At 42.4% G+C, this 13,254-nt stretch overlaps 2 protein-coding genes across 6 annotated transcripts in view; one reads left to right on the plus strand and one right to left on the minus strand.

Moving 5' to 3' along the window:
* Positions 1–956: 956 nt before the first annotated feature.
* Positions 957–11,978, minus strand: CC1H1orf194 (chromosome C1 C1orf194 homolog). Its single transcript, XM_042953253.1, has 5 exons — positions 11,171–11,978; positions 2,678–2,794; positions 2,040–2,155; positions 1,547–1,677; positions 957–1,104 (listed from the first exon to the last, which is right to left on the minus strand). The coding sequence occupies exons 1-5, from the start codon at positions 11,504–11,506 to the stop codon at positions 1,034–1,036; spliced, it is 771 nt and encodes a 256-aa protein (XP_042809187.1). The 5' UTR covers positions 11,507–11,978; the 3' UTR covers positions 957–1,033.
* Positions 11,979–12,013: 35 nt separating this feature from the next.
* ELAPOR1 (endosome-lysosome associated apoptosis and autophagy regulator 1) overlaps positions 12,014–13,254 on the plus strand; it is a 72,759-nt gene continuing 71,518 nt past the window's right edge. The window contains exons 1-2 of one of the 5 annotated variants that reach the window (XM_042953246.1): positions 12,014–12,144; positions 12,361–12,569. In XM_042953246.1, coding sequence (XP_042809180.1) covers positions 12,021–12,144; positions 12,361–12,569 — 333 coding nt within the window. In that variant the 5' untranslated portion in view covers positions 12,014–12,020. Of the gene's footprint in view, positions 12,145–12,169; positions 12,222–12,360; positions 12,570–13,254 lie in introns of those variants that run through there. The other 4 variants (XM_042953247.1, XM_042953249.1, XM_042953248.1 and 1 more) reach the window with 4 other exon arrangements.

Here is a 13,254-nt window from a genome sequence, read left to right on the forward strand (position 1 = left end):
GAGTCTGTATTTTTAAAAACCTTGATGTATGGGTCACAGTAATAAATTTTTAAATATTTCAGTATCAACCTGCATGAGATGATTATCTGGAGAGTCACCATCTCTGCCGCTTTCAGCCATTATAAATAACGAGAACTGAAACTTCATATTGTCACTTGGCAGCAGATACTATCTGAATAGGTGGAGTAACTGTGGAAGAGGGGCTGTGATAGATTGGTGGGATTTAAGGGCCACGTGTACCTAAGTAACAGAAGTCCTTTCATATCTGCATTATTCAATAATGCACATGCTGTCCAAACTTAGAAATGGAAGGTTACCCTACAGTATTCTAAAAGGTCTGCCATTTCTTGCCCAATTTAACAGCAGGTCCTCCTGAGTGACTTGTAATTTTAGAAACCACATTAATGCATCGGTTTTTAGGTCCCCTCAAGCCCAAGCACCAGATTATTGAACCATGTTTAGAAGAACTGCCTGTATTTCACGGCACAAATTGACAAAGAAGGGAATTGACTCCCAGGCAAGAAGACCGCAGGCAGAGTCAGACAATGAGCAATGGCAAGGAGCCTGGACCAGACAGATGGAGCCCTCATAGCAAGGTAGAGTCCAGTAGATGACAAAATCCACTTGGTCCGAAGTATGTTAAGTGTGACCTCATCATAACCATTAATGCCACATAGAACTACCAGAATTATGGCAGTGTGAGCTCATTAAGAAAATGGGCTACGTCCATTCTTGTTTCCTTAACACTTAGCTCAGTGCCTGACATATAAAAGTTCACAAGAAATGTTGAATGGATACATCAATGTTTGGAATGACTTCTAAATCCTTCTCAGCAAAATGACTCCAAATTGCAAATATGTCCAACAGGACTAACTTCTAGAAGTTGGGAAACTTCCATATTTTAAGAGTAGTCAAGTGTCAACTTTTACTCCTTGGGCAACACACTTCAAGCTTCATCCAGCACAAATCTATTTAATGGAGGTGGGTGAAAGGACGTTCCACTATGATTAATTAGTCCAGGGGCCTGTCAACACTAGGTAGAGAAGAAGCCACCATCATTCTTTCGGGAGTAGCCTCCATTGGTGGCTGCAGTATGAGGGGACACTGTGGAGAAAAGAGAAGAGGGAGTAGGTTGTGAATTTCAATTGTTTGCCTTTTCTGGGAACCTGTAATCATCCATACATTTCTGGGTACTGTGGAGCAGTAACAAGCTGTCTTGTAACAGCTGGGAAACTGGCATATAGGGGACTAATGGGAGATAGCTAGAGGTCTTTCATTCCCAGGTTTCTGCCCTTTGCTAGAAATTTTGTTCCCTAGACCTAAGGCTGAGTTAAAGGCTCTGAAAAATTGAACTCATTTCCTAGCTTATAGGCAGCATGTCCCCTGGGTTTAGCCTGATATATGTCAACTTAGTCACTGCTATTCCTAGATCCTAAGTTATCCCTTAAGTTCTCTAATGGCCAATCACCTCAACTCCCTGATTCCTAGGTCCATTTAAAAAAAACTCTTGTACCACCCATCTGCCCCCCAGTCTTCTAACCCTTACCTATGGATCCCTGGATGCTGTGGATAGATTCCTTCTTAGGGTTGATCCAGTGTCTGATGTTAGCCTGGGAAGTGATGGAAGGTGGCAGAGGAGGGGGTAAAGGTTCTCCAGGGAATTGGGTCTTGATGATTCTAGAAGATGGTATGGGGAAGAACAGGGGAGAGTGAAATCAATCAGAAGGAGAAAGGTGAGGAGGGAAAGATAGTTGCATGCAGCCTCAGAAATAATGCAGCCAAAGATCCTTTTTATCTTTTTCAGTGGAATCAACTGAAGCTTTTGTTTATACAGATAAGCACAATCCTGGAGGATCGCTATTCATTTTAGATAATAAAGATATAGAAATTGCATTACAGATACAGATGTAAAAAATATAGAAATCTGTATACAAATGAGTACCTCTTGGTTATCGTTGTTATTTCTCAGGTAACACTTTACCTTACTTGACTGGATGGCATTGTCCTTAGGACGGAGAGGCTCCACCTCCACCACTTACCCATGGGTATCCTGGGTGGTCTCCTGATGTAAGAGTGTCTCATTTTTATTCTTGAATGTCCCTGTGTGGTGGTTGTACAAGGCTGCTAAGCGGAAATCCAGGTCATCCTTTGGTATCTACAGAGAAAGTCAATCCCCCCCACCCCCAGGGTTAACTTGCCACCTCTACCCCAACTCTAGTCAGTTCTGCTGGGCTCTACTTCTCCCCAAAAGCAGAGTGAACCCTTTTTGTGCCTGAGATCCACCAACTCCTTACACACCAAAAACATCTTAACTCCTGTCAATATAGAATTGTGTCATGGTTAGGCCTAAGGAGGGGTGAGTTCTTACTGGAGATATGGAAATAATTATACTGTCCTTTAGTTGGGCCTAATGGGCCTTACTTCATTTATGGTTACAATCAGAAGAGAAATCTGGTAAGAAAACAACTTGCTCCAGATAATCAACTGGAGAAAAAACCGAAGACTTCCAACTTCCCAGGGGCCAGATAAATCAATATTTGGTTTTGGATTTGGTAGGATCTTGGATTGGGGACAAAATAAAGATGGTGATGCAGTTAAGGACAGACTACCTTTCCAAAAATGATAGTCACGAGTCTTAGGCGGATGTAAAGAGAAATAGCATTTCAATACTAGGTACCTCAGGATCAAAAAAATAAACTTCCCGCCTCATGGAGGTGACTGTGGGAGTTGAGTTGAGCCGACTCCAGGGTTCCTGTTGCTGAGCAAGGTGATTTGGGTTCTTATATGGCAGTTTCTGCAAAAGAGAAACCACACACAGGACCTGGTTACAGGAGGCCTTGCTGATGTGATGGCTTCAGTGACACCATCTCCTTATTCCACCCTATTTTAACTGAACCTCAGATATCTTCCAAGGGAGGAACAATATGAGGCAAGATTCCCAGACTTTAGATGCTCCTAAGTTTTCAATCTTGGAACTGGCAGAAGTAGGCCAGGAATACAGGGAAAGGGGTGAAGTGGGACAGGGGGTAAAGAGTGCAGAGGAGATAAGATGATGAGCTCAGGCTTAGATGTCCTGAGTTTGAAGAAAAGGCAAGACATCTGATTGCAGTCAACAGGTAGAAAATGGGAAGTGTGCAAGTTAGAGGAGAGCTCAGAACACGTAATAGAGGTTTGATGGTCGTCCGCATGAAGTAGTAGCTGGAGCCTGCAAAAGGAGTGTGGCCAAAAGGGCTCATGACTGTATAATATTATAATGGGGGGGGGGTGGGTGGAGAGGAAAGAGAAAGGACACCAAGGCAATCAGAGACAGGAGAATCAGAAGAGTGCAGTGTCTAAGCAGGAAGAGAAAAATATCAACAGGGAAGGGTTATTGTGACTGCAGAAATGTCAAAGAAAAAGTACACTGGTTAGTCAATCTTCTAAATAGAACCGCATAAGCATGAATGTGAAAAGCACATAACTGATTTTCTTCATTGTATGTAAAGCTATATTGTATCCCTAGTGTCTAGAACAGCAACCTAACACATGGCATTCAAAAATGAAATACTGTTTGAATGATGACTGAATTCTAGTGAGTACAACTCCAACCTAGTAGAAATCAAATTCAACCTATCCAATGTTGAAATCCTCCTCCCCTCTATATATGGCAAAATGCTGTGTGACTCAGGTCAGTTATACATTAATTGAATACTATGTTCCAGGAAGTGTGCCACCAGCAAAAAAGATGACAAATGAAACAAGAAAACTACAAATATATGAGGCAAGCATAGGCAGATTTCCTCCCACTTTTCAAAAGCTACAGAAGTCTCATCATGTCCTCATTCAGTGGATGAGACTGTCTTTGAGAAAGTCAAGACTGTTGAGCATGAATACCATCCTCACATCCAGTGTCCTTCCATCTCAAAGAAAGAGATGTCCCTTTTACTCAAGAATAACCCTTATGAATGGAAAAACATATTCTCCTCAAGTGGAAGAAAAAAAAGCCAGGTAGCAATACTTATATCAGACGAAACAAACGTTAAAACAAAGACTGTATCAAGAGTCAAATAAGGGCATTACATAGTGATAGAGGATCAATCCAACAACAGGATATAACAATTACAATTACCTATGTACCAAACACAGGAGCACCTAAATACATAAAGCAAATCTTAATAGACATAAAGGAAGAAATTGAAAAAAAAAAAGCAAGAAATTGATAGTAATACAATAACACTAGGAACTTTACCCCACTTATATCAATGGATAGATCATCCAGACAGAAAACCAACAAGGAAATGATGTTTTTGAATGACACATTAGATCAGATGGACCCAAGAGATATATACAGGACATTCCATCCAAAGCACCAGAATTACACATTCTTTTTGAGAGCACATAGAGCATTCTCCAGGACGGGTCACATATTAGGCCACAAAACAAGTCTCAATAAAAAAAAATTTTAATTAAAAAAATTAAAAAAAAATTTTTTTTAATGTTTTATTTTTTATTTTTGAGAGAGAAAGAGAGAGACAGAGTGCAAGCAGGGGAGGGGCAGAGAGAGAGGGAGACACAGAATCTGAAGCAGGCTCCAGGCTCTGAGCTGTCAGCATGGAGCCTGATGTGGGGCTTGAAGTCATGAACTGTGAGACCATGACCTGAGCCGAAGTTGGAAGCTTAACTGACTGAGTCACCCAGGCGCTGTAGTCTCAACAAATTTAAGAAAACTGAAATCACAACAAGCAACTTTCCCGACCACAATAGTGCTGAAACTAGAAATCAATTAGAACGGAAAAAAAAAAACCCTGAAAGAAACACAAACACACAGAGGCTAAACAACATGTTACTAAATGACCAATTGGTCAACTAAGAAATCAGGAAATCAAGAAACAGAAAATGAAAACACAGCTGTCTGTCCGAAGTCTTTGGGATTCAGCAAAAGCAGTTGTAAGAGGGAAGTTTATAGCAATACAGGCCTACATCAAGAAACAAGAAAAATAATCAAACGATCTAAAGAAACTAGAAAAAGAAGAACAAACAAACCCTAACAAAGAACTAACAAAGTTAGTAGAAGGAAGGAAAAATTCAGAGCAAAAATAAATGAAATACAGACTAAAACATACACACACATACACGAAAAGATCAATGGAACCATGGGAAACATAAAATTGATAAACCTTTAGCTAGACTCATCAAGAAAAAGAAAAAAAAGAGAGGACTTAGATAAAATCAGAAACAAAGGAGGAGAAACAATAACCAACATCACAGAAACAGAAATAATTACAACAGAATATTATGAAAAATTATATGCCAACAAATTAGGCAATCTAGAAAAAAAGGATAAATTCCTAGAAATGCAGAATCTTACAAAACTACATCAGGAAGAAATAGAAAATTTGAACAGGCCAATTACTAGTAACAAAATTGAAATGGTAATTTAAAAGTCCCAACAAACAAAAGTTCAGGACTAGATGGCTTCACAAGTGAATTCTACCAAACATTTAAAAAAGAGTTGGGGCACCTGGATGGCTCGGTCAGTTAAGCATCTGACTTTGGCTCAGGTCATGATCTCACAGTTTATGAGTTTGAGCCCCACATTGGGCTCTGTGCTGACAGCAAGGAGCCTTATTTGGATTCTCTGTCTACCTCTCTCTCTCTTTCTCTCTCTCTCCCAAAAATAAAGATTTTAGGAAAATAAAGAAGAGTTAATGCCCATTCTTCTCAAGTTATTCCAAAAAAATAGAAGAGGAAGGAAAACTTCCAAATTCATTCTACAAGATCAGCACTACCCTGATGCTAAAATCAAAGACACTACAAATGAAAAAAAAAAAAAAATACAAGCCAATATCCCTGATGAACATAGATGCAAAAATCTTCAACAAAATATAGCAAAACAAATTCAATAATACATTTAAAGGATCATTCACCATGACCAAGTGGGATTTATTCCAGCAATGCAAGGGGGCTCAGTATTCACAAATCAATCAATATGTTACATCACATTAACAAGAGGAAGGATAAAAACCATATGATTATCTTAATAGATGCAGAAAAAGCATTTGACAAAATACACCACCTGTTCATGACAAAAAAATCTCAACAAAGTAGGTATAGAGGGAATGTATCTCCACATCATAAAGGTATATATCAATTTTAATGGTGAAAAATTCAAAGATTTTCCTCTAAGATCAGGAACAAAATAAGTATGTCTGTGCTCACCATTTTTATTCAACATAGTATTAGAAGATTTAGCCACAGAAATCAGATAAGAAAAAGGAATAAAATGCATCCCAATTGGTAAGGAAGAAGTAAAACTGTCACTATTTGCACGTGACATGATACTATGTATAGAAAATCCTAAAGAGTCCACCAAAAAATTATTGAAACTAGTAAATGAATTCAGTAAAGTTGCAGAATACAAAATTAATATACATAAATCCATTGTTTCTATACACCAATAACAAAGTGGGAGAAAGACAAATTAAGAAAACAATTCCATTTACAATTGCACCAAAAATAATATTATAGCTAGGAATAAATTTAACCAAGGCAGTGAAAGACCTCTTTTCTGAAAATTATTAAGACATTGATGAAAGAAATTGAAAACAACACAAATGGAAAGATATACCATGCTCATGGATTGGAAGAAATAATATTGTTAAAATGTTCATACTACCCAGAGCACGCTAAAGATTCAGTGCAATCCCCATCAAAATACTAATAACATTTTTCACAGAACTACAACAAATAATCCTAAAATTTTATGGAACAAAAGACCTCGGATAGCCAAAGCAATCTTGAGAAAGAAGAACGAAGCTGGAGGTACCACAATCCCAGATTTCAAGACATGTACAAAACTATAGTAATCAAAACAATATAGTACTTTAGGTGCCTTGCTGGCTTGGTTGGAAGAGCATGAAACTCTTGATCTCAGGGTCATGAGTTCAAGCCCCACACTGGGTGTAGAGATTACTAAAACAAATAAATAAACTAAAAAAAAAAAAACCAAACCCAATATAGTACTGGCACAAAAATAGACACATAGATCAATGGAATAGGATAGAAAGCCCCCAAATAAACTCATGCTTTTATGGTCAATTAATCTATGACAAAGGAGTCAAGAATATACAATGGGGAAAAGACAGTTCTTTTGATAAATGGTGCTGGGGGGCGCCTGGGTGGCGCAGTCGGTTAAGCGTCGGACTTCAGCCAGGTCACGATCTCGATGTCCGTGAGTTCGAGCCCCGCGTCAGGCTCTGGGCTGATGGCTCGGAGCCTGGAGCCTGTTTCCGATTCTGTGTCTCCCTCTCTCTCTGTCCCTCCCCCGTGCATGCTCTGTCTCTCTCTGTCCCAAAAATAAATTAAAAAAACGTTGAAAAAAAAATTTTAAAAAAATGGTGCTGGGAAAAAAACTGGACAGCTACATGCAGAACAATGAAACTGAGCCCCTTTCTTATATCATACACAAAAACAAAAGGAAAATAGATTAAAGACCTAAATGTGAGACCTGAAGCCCTAAAGTTCCTAAGGGAAAACATATGCAATAATCTCTTGGACATTACCCTTAGCAAAATATTTATGGATATGTCTCTTCAGGGAAGGGAAACAAAAAGAAAAATAAACAATTGGGAGTACACCAAAATAAAAAGCTTTTTCACAAAGAAAGCCATCAACAAAATGAAAAGACAACCTACTGAATGGAAGAAGATATTTGCAAATAATGTATCTGATAATTAATATGCACAATATATAAAGAATTTATACAACTCAACACCAAAAAACAAAACAAAACAAAACAAAAAAAACCTGATTAAAAAGTGGGCAGAGGACCTGAATAGACATTTTTCCTAAGGGGACCTACAGATGGCCAACAGTCACACGAAAAGATGCTCAACATCACTAATCATCAGGAAAATGCAAATTAAAACCACAATAAAGTATCACCTCACATGAGTCAGAATGGCTAGTATCAAAAAGACCAGAAAAAAAAAGACAAGAAATAACAAGTGTTGGCAAGGATGTGGAGAAAAGGGAGCCCTTGTGCAATGTTGATGGGAATGTAAATTGGTGCAGTCACTGGGGAAAACAGTATGGAGGTCCCTGAAAAAATTAAAAATAGAAATACCATACAATTCCATAATTCCACTACTGGGTACTTACCCAAAGAAAACGAAAACACTAATTAAAAAAGATATATGGACTATGTTTACTGCAGCATTATTTACAATAGCCAAGACATGGAAGCAATCCAAGCACCTATCAATAGATGAATGGATAAAGAAAATGTGATATCTATATATCTATATATCTTTATTCTTTTTTAATGTTTATTTATTTTGAGAGCGAGAGAGAGTGCAAGTGGAGGGGGGCAGAGAGAAAATGCTAAGCATGCTCCACACTGTCAGCACAGAGCCCAACATGGGGCTCGATCCTGCCAACTGTAAGATCATGACCTAAGCCGAAATCAAGAGTCGGACACCTAACCGACTGAGCCACTCAGGTGCCCCTATATCTTTATTCTTTATCCATTCATCTATCTATCTATCTATCTATCTATCTATCTATCTATCCATCCATCCACCCACAACGGCATATTACTCAGTCATAAAAAAGAAAAATCTTTCTGTTTTCAACAACATGGATGGAGCCTGGGTATCTGCTAAGTGAAAAGTCAGACAAAGAGAGACAAATACCATATTATTTCACTTATATGTGGAGCCTGAAAAACAAAACAAACCAAAAGCAGAAATAGACCCATAAATGCAGGGAACACACTAAAGGTTGCCAGAAGGAAGGTGGGTAGAGAGAGAGGTGAAATAGATGAAAAAATTAAGATATACAAACTTCCAGTTATAAAACAAAAAAGCCACGGCAATGAAAAGTACAGCATAGGGAATATAGTCAATAATATTGTAATAGTGTTGTACGGTGACAGGTGTTGACTACACTTACTGTGGTGAGCACTGAGTAATGAAAAGAATTGTCAAATCGCTATGTTGTACACCTGAAATGAATATAACACTGTATGTCAACTATACTTCAAAAATAATAATAAAAAGGAATAACCTTTTCCCCCCTGAACCTAGCCTTGTGCTTCAGAGAGACCTGCACCATCCTAGCCTCCCCTGTACTCAGCTTCTCTCTCGTTCCTTTATCACCGTCTCACTACCACTCTATCACCTCTCCTGCAGAACTAGACTTCAAGAGTTGACATTTACTATCTCCACTTCCTCCCCATTTCCGTCCCCTCTTTAGCCACTGCAGTCTGGCCTCTTTCTCCAGCAAGCACTGAAGCTGCTCTTGCAAGTGACCAGTGATCTTTATCTTTAGCCAGGTTTGGAGGATCCTTTCCAGACCTGATCTTATTTGACCTCTGCAGTTTCTGGAACCATGATTCAGATTCCCTCAAATGTTCTCTCCATGCTCTGTGGGTCCAGTTCCTCCTTGTTTTCCTCTTGAGTTTAGTCGTAACTGCTTAGCTCCCTTGTCAGCACTACTTTCTCTTTCTCTGCCCCTTAGTGCATTCTCCAAGGTTTTTATTTGTTTTTTGTTTTTTGTTTTTTGTTTTTTTTGTATTCTTACATTCACTGGATGAGCTCATTCCTTCCTATGGCTTCAACCACCACATGGCTATTTTGATTTCCCGATATACATCTTCAACCTAGAACTCTCAAGCATGTTGCCTGCTATTCATGTTCACTTAAGAGTCCTACAGGCACCACAAAACAACATCTACATAACTTATCTGAACATCTTTCTCCCCAAACCTGCTTCCCCTGAATCCCTCATTCAGTAATGGCATCAATTAAGTCCTTGGACACCTAGGAGCTATCCTAGACTTGTCCCTTCTTTTGGGCCCATCCATATCCAGCCACAAAGTCTCATCAGTCCTGCCCTTTGCATCTTTTTCACATCTGCACCATATTGCCATCCCCTGCTTTAGATCCGTTATTCCTCCTGGAGACTGCTGCCTCTTGAGGCTCTTGCCTCCTTGCTGATTCCTCTTGTCCTAACTCCCATTCTACCCAATCTACTGTCACTGTGTTTTCTGAAACACCCATTGATTGTGTCATTGTAGTGCTTAAAATCCTGATATGATGCCCCGGTGCCTCCAGGATGGAATCCTAGCTCACTAGCATGGTGTACACAGCACATCCAGTCCAACAAGGTCACTCCGGCTCCTGCTCTCTCCCCTCCTCCATCTCACATTGATGCTCCAGCCATTCTGGACTCTGGTCCCCAACAGGCCACTCTTTCTCTCCTTTCCATGTATGGGCACCCGCTGCCTCCTCTGCTCTGAACGTCTGGTTCTTGTTTCCTTCTTCCTAACTCACATTCCACCTCCTCCCTCACCTGGGCCAGCTATTTGGATGTGAAAACTCACCTGCTCTGGGAAGCTTTCCTTTAAGCTCCCAGTTCTCCTGATATACAACATATAACTCTGTCATAACACCTGTGCTATTGTGCAGGCATTCTTGCTGTTGTGGTTGTCAGTCAGCTTTCCTACCAGAGTTCCTCTAGAGCAGGAGCCATATCTAATTCATCTATATATCCTCAGTGTTGAGCAGATTGCCTGGCATATGGTAAATGATAAATGTTGAATAAACCAAAGGAAGCTCTTTGATCCTGTTATTTAAGCCACAATTACTATTTAATTCACCGTATTTCACACCACTTCAAGCATCCCAAATACCTCTGCCAGAAAAAAAAAAAAAAAAAGATCATCTAAATTCCCAAATCACTGACACACACACACACAAACACATTCCAGTATTAACCAAAAGACAGAGATGGTGTGAAGGCAGATGTATAAGGCATGACCTGGTGGCTTCCAGAGGATTCTCTCCCATTCCATATCTCATGTCGCTTCAGAGAACAGTTTTCCAAACAGGGCAAAGGGTGGTTTGGCGGGACCTGCGACTGTTTAAGCCACATTACACAGCATTGCTTTGGGCAACGAGAGCCCCTTGTTCCTCTGGGCTAGAGCTCTACTTTACTCTCCTCAAAAGCACCTCTGAAACGTTAGCAGACCTGAATATGGGGCCAAGGAGGCAGGCAGAAAGCAAACTTATCCGGTACTTGACTCAGTGTCCTCACCAGAATCCTTTAAGTTACCATCTCTGCCCATTAGGCGAACAGAAAGAAGAGTGCCATCGACCCTGGTGGGAATCTGCGCAAGAAACCACAGTACCTTGGAAGCTCGGGCTTTTCCCAAGTAGGAGTCATCGTTATCCAACGTAGGGTGCTGGAAAGGGTCTCGGGTGAAAGGCATAGCAAAAGGCGCTGGTGTGAAGGACTGGGGGCCCGCGCAGCCGCACACAACGCACGCGGAGGATCCCGGGTCCCAATTGTTTGGAACGCCCAGTTTCGGTTGCCGAGCAACTGCCCCACCGTCTGTGACTGAGGTGAGTTCCCTTCGAGAAGGGCGCCACCTGGCGGTGCAGCGCGGGAGACCCCTTGCGAGGGAGCTCCTGGGAACGCAGAGGGAAAGTGTCACCGAGTGTACCAGGGAGCCCTGCATTTGCATTCGGGAGGCTTAGTTGAAAAACGCCGGCCTCCTGGCGTGCAGGACTTCTGCAAAAGACTTCATCTGGGGAAAGAAGTCCTAAAAGATGACCCAGGAATTTCCTTCTACCTCGCATCTAACAGAAGGATTTTTCAAAGCAATGAGAGAATGAGGACGTCAGGAGACGGAAGAGCCCAAGTGTCTTGCACAAACCCTCCTTCCTTAAACCCGTTTATGCCAGTCTCAAGTCTTCTCACAGAGCCGGTTGTAAAGGCACCGCTGAATTTGGTGGGACGAAAGTTAAGATCTCCAGAAGAGGCTGCTGCAGTAGGTAACACGTACCGGGGCCACTCTTCCAAACTGTAACTTCTGGAGGTGAGATGGCGTCTCAATCTTCCTTCTATCGCTCCACACACAGGAGGTGCTAAATAAGTATTTGTCGAACGCCACGTCTGCAAAATTAGAGGTGCTCATAAAAGGCCCATGGCACAAAAAGGCAATGGAAAAGGTGGATTTGGTGGCGATGGCTTGGAGGATGTTTCTACTGCGTTCTTTACACGCCCCCTGTGCCCGCCTGTTGGGCCGGTTGCAGACCCCGAGCGCGCGCGCCCTCCCACGCGGCGCGCGCCAGCGGCGGCGGCTGCCATGGCGACCGGCAGGTGAGCGGCAGAGGAGCTCGTGGTCCCTGACCCACCCGCGCGGAGGGAAAGAGGAGGCGGTTGCCAAGGCGACGTGGGTAGGAGGAGAAGAGGAAGGAGGGAGGAGGAAGGATGGGCGGCCTCGGCGTAGCCGCAGGGAGGTGACTGAAGCGAGCCCAGCCCCTTGCATCCTCCCCCTGTGAACCTCCCTCCCCTTTTTTTTCCGCCTTCTGCCAGCAGTAGCAGCAGCCGCAGCACCTGAGCCGCTGCTGCCGCTCGCTCAGGACAACGTTATGGCTGAGCCTGGGCGCAGCCTCCATCCCTCCTCCGGACGCAGGGGAAGAACTGAGCGGCGCACACTCCGGCTTCTGCGGCTGCTGCTCTGGGTTGGGACCGCCTTCCAGGTGACCCAGGCAGCGGGACCGGAGCTTCACGCCTGCAAAGAGGTACTGTCTTCCCCGATTCAACCCCACTTTGGTTAGAAAAATCTTGGATCCTGGCGGAGACCTTGAGGACCCAGGCACAGACAGTTTCAGAGGCCACGGAGTTTAGGTTTCTTTGGGGATGAGACGTGGGGCTGGGGGAGGGAAGAGGAGCAGACTGGCGTCATGGAGAGGCCAGCCTACTGGAGGACTCACGAAATAGATCATCCTCACAGCTTGGGCTGCTGAGCTCAGGGGGGAAGGTCCCAGCTCCAAGGAGCCCAGGAGGGACCCAGGTCCCTGGACTCGGGAATGAGGGAAGAAGAAGGCATGGGTTGTTTTCCAGCTGCAATGAAATTACCTTTAGTTGAAAAACAAAAGATTATGTACAGAGGGGCAAAATGGAAAGTGAGAGAGAAGAAGTGGGGTAAGAGAAGAGTTAGGAAGGCCAGAGGAAAGTAGGGGAGCAAAGTGGGAATCCTTGTGGTTTTATCATGGCTTCAAAAAAGGAGAGCGAAGGTGGAAGATGTGTGAGGGGAACTGAAGGAACCCATCACCTCTCTCTCCCCACTCCGTGTCAAACATCCATTTACCTTGCAGACTGCTAAATGCTTTGCCTTTCCCAGTGCGCTTTGTTTAGTATACCTGATAGCATAAGACCCACCTCTGACCACACTTTGAGTCCTGTAATATTTCGCTTTCCACAAAT

Source organism: Panthera leo, chromosome C1 (genome assembly GCF_018350215.1).
Source record: "Panthera leo isolate Ple1 chromosome C1, P.leo_Ple1_pat1.1, whole genome shotgun sequence".
Lineage (NCBI taxonomy): Eukaryota > Metazoa > Chordata > Mammalia > Carnivora > Felidae > Panthera > Panthera leo.

Coding starts and splice junctions, on each gene's coding strand:
- CC1H1orf194 (XM_042953253.1), bottom strand. CDS start 11,506: ATGCAAATGCAGGGCTCCCTGGTACACTCGGTGACACTTTCCCTCTGC. Junction 2,156..2,677: donor TTTATTTTTTTGATCCTGAG/GTACCTAGTATT, acceptor CTTTCTCTGTAG/ATACCAAAGGATGACCTGGA. Junction 1,678..2,039: donor ACCACCCAGGATACCCATGG/GTAAGTGGTGGA, acceptor ACCATCTTCTAG/AATCATCAAGACCCAATTCC.